This window comes from Lygodium microphyllum, chromosome 1 (genome assembly GCF_053477565.2).
Source record: "Lygodium microphyllum isolate KBCC chromosome 1, Lygodium_microphyllum_v1.1.10, whole genome shotgun sequence".
NCBI lineage: Eukaryota > Viridiplantae > Streptophyta > Polypodiopsida > Schizaeales > Lygodiaceae > Lygodium > Lygodium microphyllum.
Window position 1 is genome coordinate 55,715,312 of NC_141135.1, and position 5,920 is coordinate 55,721,231.

Consider the following 5,920-nt stretch of genomic DNA (forward strand, 5'->3'; position numbering starts at 1 on the left):
TGTATGGAAGATAGACATATGATGTATGCTCTTGGAAGAGATGACAGAATCCCATAAACATAGTGAGGGAGAGTGGTACTATCCAAAAGCTATAAAGGCATGTACTTGAAACCCATTTCAAAGCAATGAAACTATCGGTTTGAGTCATTGTCCATCTTATACAAGAATGTGTTTACGAGTCTAAGCTTCCATCTTGGAACCTAATTCACTTGTGTAATAGTTAGTCTATCTAAGTCTGTCATCATGAGTTGTGTATTCATCTTTCATCCTCCATAGCTCCTACCATGCTCTAGATCCATGCTTTTCACAAATATGCGGATGGGGGAATTTCAAATTAGGTTTGGAATGTGGGCTCAGGATCATTCTGGTGCTTAGGGTATTACCAAACCTACAGTAAAAATAGATAAATAAATAGAGAGAGAGAGAGAGAGAGAGAGAGAGAGAGAGAGAGAGAGAGAGAGAGAGAGAGAGAGAGAGAGAGAGAATGAATCATTTACTACTACTTGGCCTTGTCCTTTTGGGGGGATTTGAATTGAAGTGGGGGATTTTAAATTAGATTTGAAGAGGCTTGAGATGATTCTCGTGCTTGGGGCATCACCAAACCTATAATCAAAATAAGTAAAATGGGGGATGGGGATTTCAAATTAGGTTATGAAGGTAGGCTCATGATCATTCTGGTCCTTGGGGTATTATCAAACCTACAGTGAAAATAAATAAATAAATAAATATATAGAAAGAGAGAGAGAGAGAATTAGGAATAATGTGAGAGAGAGAGAGGAGGAGAGACGTATGAGAGAGGATTTGGAATATTGTGAGATAGAGGAGATATGTACGAGAGAGAGAGAGAGAGAGAGAGAGAGAGAGAGAGAGGCATTTACTACTTGGCCTTGTCCTTTAGGAGGGAATTTGAATTTGAAATGGGGGATTGCAAATTAGATTTGGAAGGTAGGCTCGAGATAATTCTCATGCTTGGGGCATTACCCAATCTACAATCAAAATTAAAAAAATGGGCGGGTGGGGGGATTTCAAATCAGGTTTGGAAGGTAGGCTCGGGCCTCGGGATCATTTTCTGGTGCTTCGGGTAGGTTACAGTGAAAATAAAGATATAATATATAGTAATATATAGTATATAGATATATAAATATATAGAACTATATAGATATACAGAAATATAGATATATCATAGATAGTATAGAAATTCTGTCAAATTATGTTTGGTACGATGGATATAGACCATGATTCGTTCGAAGCTATGGCGGCAATCGCTAATTTCCATGCCATGCAGCACCTCTGGGCGGGGGGCGATAGGCCACCGTGGGAGGTGTTGGGGAAGAAGAAACTGTAGCAGCTTCCTTCCTTCTTCCAAGGATGACACACGAGAGGAGCAGGTGGTCGATCTCTCCGATTTCCTGCTCAACCGCTGTGACTGGCGAGAAGCTCCCAAATGCCCTGACTATGTCGGCCCCGTGGAGGTCAGACTCACCCCGGACGGCCGCGGCCGTGGCCTCTTCGCATCGCAGACTGTGTCTGCCGGCTCGCTTCTCCTCATCAGCAACCCCCTTGCCATCTCCTACAACGACCCTTACGCTGCTGTCCTCCTGTCCAAGCTTGTCCAGATTGCCAGGAAAAACACTAGCTCTCTCCGCCGGCTCTATGCCCTCGCCTCGACCCCCCGGCAGGATCACTTGCCCCCTCCGTCCATGGAGCTCCTCACCGCCACCACAGACCAGCTGTCGGGCGTTTGTGCACCGCCAGTCGATCCGTTGGATGTGAAGAGAATACACAATATCATGAGGCTGAATTTCTTCTCAGGTGAAATGATAACAAGCCCTTATACCCAGTTTTCGGGGCTGTGGTTGATTCCTTCCTTGATCAACCATTCTTGCATTCGGAATGCCAGCAGAGTTATGGCCGGAGAGGCCATGGTGATTTACGCAGCACGGGACATTCAAGCTGGAGAAGAGATTACAATCTCTTATGTAGATTTACTCAAGCCTCTCCGAAACAGAGAGGAGTCCTACCAAGGAAGGACATTTCCCTTTTCTTGTGTCTGTAAACGGTGTGTACTCGAAAGGTCTTTGCAGCATCATCTTAAAGATCTCTGTGACCGCTTCTATGCACTGCATGGTAAGGCTGCCAAGGAAGTGAATTCAGCGATGTGTGCTTATGATCCATTGCCACTAGATTCCTTTCCAGCATGTATGGAGCTTGCTGGTGTTTTTGACACAGTTAAAAGTACATTAAGTTCAAGTGCAGGTATTTCCAAGATTGAGCAAGGGTGGATTTTGACTGGATATTCCTCAGCATTTTTGGGAAAATGGCTGGTCACAGGGTGGTCAACAGTGTTTGAGGACCCGTCTTTGCTTGTGAATGCAAGTGCTATTGAGCTTCTAGAGGCCATGCGATCTGCCGTGCCTGGCCTGTACAGTACTTTGTCATTCACGACACTGCTAGCATCTCTTTCATGCAAGATAGATGGGAAGAGGGACATGGCTAGCAAACTGCTTGATATGGCTAGGGATGAGTGCTTGCGGGTCTATGGAAAGCAAAGAAGGGATGTTGTGGAAAAGCTTATGGAGCGGTTGTGCGAACTGATCCCATTTTCCTAACTCTTGCTTTATAGACTTTGGTTGATGAGTCATGCTATGGTATAATCATATCAATGAAAGGCCTTACAGGTGTGCAAATAAGTTTTTAGCATTCATGTGTTTTGAACTTTAATTTGCAGTGAATTGGGAGTTTACTCTCAAATCTGTACGCTTGGTCCTTGTTTCAGGGCCATCTATGAGCCACAAACATTGTGTTTGTTGGAGCTGCTTTTGAAGCGTCAGTTTGGTCTCTGCTTTGTATATTCCAACAGTCTGTGTTCTGTATGTTGGATATCTGTGCAAGTATTGTGTTGACTAATAAGGTCTTTTGTGGAAATGGAGGAGCAGGCCATTGATGAGGTGTGATTTGGTCTGTTCACTTTGAGCCAGCAGATGTTGGGTGTTGTCAGTTGTTTCTTGTGAATCTTCTTGACATTAGTGAATTATATTCTGCAGCAGCTTGATGTAAAGTTTTCCATTCTTCTGAGATGGATGATCTTTCCCCTGCCCACTTTGAACTTGATATCATGGGTGTTCGTGGCAGATTCAGGTAGTTGGTTGTGTTCTCCATTTTGTTGGTGCTGGTCTGATAAGTGCAATGGCAGGCTCTACTTTGCTTAGAATTGTCCTTGTGAGCTGAGTATTGCCTGGTGATCAGCCAGGTTTCTAACCAGCATAAAGAGTCAAATATGGACTATATTGAGGCTGGTTTTATAGGCATTGCTATTTAGCTGTGGAAGTGGGAACCTTGCGTGATGAAGTTGAGTAGGGTGTGACCCATTGAATGGATTGCTCTGATTCTTGTTCCGAATAGGCCTGCCATGTTGATTCTGGTCAACTGAATTGGTTTCAAACAAAATCATCAGCTCTAATGGCAATAATCAGTCCTGTGCCCAAGTAAAGGGGTTTTATTTTGCAGGATTGACTCAAATCTAGATGCCAGACCCATTTGATTCATCCACATATCTGCTAAGTAAAATTCCAGCAGATCCCTTGGAGCAGCCTAAGAAATCTGACAGTCAACAAAAATGAGGCTCCCCGAGTAGCTGGTGATATATGGATTATACCTTGGTTGATGCCTGCTGTTTCTAAGGGATAATTGTAAACACTTCTTGCTTACACGTCTGGACTGTTGCTAAGATGTGTAGGCCTCATTTAATGTTTGGTTGTCAGACAGTTTCTGAAGGACTACTATCTTGAACTGTTCTTGTAAGCTGCAGTTCAAACTACAGAATCTTTTGCATATGGAAAAACTAAGGCTCACAGTTGTGCCTTGTTCCTTTTGTCTTTGCTGAGATGGAGTACCTTGTTTCAAATGCTACCAGTTAAGACATAGACAAACTGCGTTTATTGTTTCATGTCTCTTTGTTATGCTGGAGATCCTGCTTTACAAATTTGCCACTTGCTGTTGTAAAAGGTGTTGATATGTGGATTTATCTTTGTCAATATTATCTCCAGGGTTGCTCATATTCTTGGCACAGGTACAATGAGGGAGCTTGATGGAGCACCATGTAATAGATCATGACAGTCAACTATCCATGGTTTTTCTTGATTCAAGATCATTGTTCTATGGCTAGTTTGTTTGCTAAATATCAAAACTCAGCTGCAAACAGTTAAGACAACCCACACCCTTCGAAGTGTGATTACTCGAAAACATGTGCGAGGAGCTTAAGCAAGATAAGGCTATAGTTTTTAAGGAGTGGCAGGAAATTCAATTACAACTAGATGATCAAAAGGGAGCTCACTATGAGTATGTATAAGAGTTTACCTAAAAACTCTTGAGAGCACAAACAGAACTCGAGGATAGGACCAAGGACATATTAGTAGAGCATGTATCTTGGATGTCAATGTACTTGTCATGGCTACTAAGGCCTCTTGTCAGAGTGCATTTCATTTTTACTTTTGAGGCATTAAATATCGGTTGATTGGTATTTATCATTGCCTATTAATAGGCAACCTCTCCTCCATTATTATTGTTCAGAAATGAGCACACTGCTGATATCGGAGAAAGAGAGATCGGTTGCCTTAGCCCCTGCCACTTTACCTTTTTGCAGCAGATTTACACATTTGTCTCTTTGCTTTCATCGCTCCATATGTTTTTGACATGGTCTCTGAAAATTTGCATTTCACTATTGTTTGTAGATCTGATTGCATGCACATTGCTCTAGAAAACAAGCTTGGGAGACAATTCCTATAGCTGGCTGGTAGGTTTTTAGCCCCAAGGCAGCTTGCTCTAGTCTTGATTTTACTTCCAGACCTTGCATTTTGTCTAATCAATTTGCATTATGCCTAGATAGTTGTCGTTTTTCATCTGTTGACAATTTGCTGGCTTTATAATCAGTTTTACTTTTTTTTTGGGGCAGACTTGATCATTCTCAACCTGTGTTTTTAGTTAGTTTGCATTTTTTAGCTCGATCCTGACACACATGAAGAATCACACATATTGGTTATTATTCTTGTGTTGATATACTCTCTTCACATCTATTTCTATTTCTCTATTTTTGAATTGTTGGCTTCAACTGTTGAATTCATGGTGTTGGATTGTGCTTTCGAAAGTGCTTATTTCTCTCATACTGCTCATCTTACTTTATCCTATTGATATCATCTTAAGCAATCCAACAATCTCACTAGAAGTTTTATTATAAAAGCGTAGTTTGTGTAAAAGAATCTCTAGTTCATCATTTTAGGATCAGTCTTGCATCTTTGAAAGCCTTCTCCTATTCCAAACGATCAGGACAAAGATAATTGGAAGTAGTTCTTGACTAGGACATTGACAATGCCAAGGTATATTCCACTTTTCTTTAGTGCATCTCAAAAGAAGTCTTTCCAATGGTAACATGTATGGCATCTCTACATGTAAGATATCTCTAAATGTGTAGGAGAAGCTATAGCTTGTATACAAGGCTTTGTCGACCATGCGAGATATGACCTCTATGGACAAATACAAAATATTTGGTTGAGGTGGGTGATATAGTTCAATCATTTCTTCTTAGGATGACACAAATACAAGGTCAATTGTGCTACTGAATAACATCTTATGGGGACTCTTCTCTAGAAGCTACCTCTAGAGTTTGGTGTGGCTAATGCCTTATGAGCTTAGATATCAATGGCACCTATTTGTATTGATCATACTATATTTGTATTGCTTGACCACCAAGCCTCTTTATAGTTAATTGCATTTTTGGAAGGTAAGGTCAAAGGTAGTCAAAGAAAATCAAAGTTGGAATGTATTTTTAGAAGGATATTATTTAATTAATCTTCATTAGATAATTTTTGGATACTGGAATTTTGTTAATGAACATCATATCTATACTTATATTTATATTATTTTG

General features: G+C 41.0%; 1 protein-coding gene across 1 annotated transcript; it reads left to right on the forward strand.

Moving 5' to 3' along the window:
* Positions 1 to 1,190: 1,190 nt before the first annotated feature.
* Positions 1,191 to 4,019, forward strand: LOC148041140 (uncharacterized). Its single transcript, XM_087676974.1, has 2 exons — positions 1,191 to 3,292; positions 3,508 to 4,019. The coding sequence occupies exon 1, from the start codon at positions 1,236 to 1,238 to the stop codon at positions 2,607 to 2,609; it is 1,374 nt and encodes a 457-aa protein (XP_087533100.1). The 5' UTR covers positions 1,191 to 1,235; the 3' UTR covers positions 2,610 to 3,292; positions 3,508 to 4,019.
* Positions 4,020 to 5,920: the final 1,901 nt, after the last annotated feature.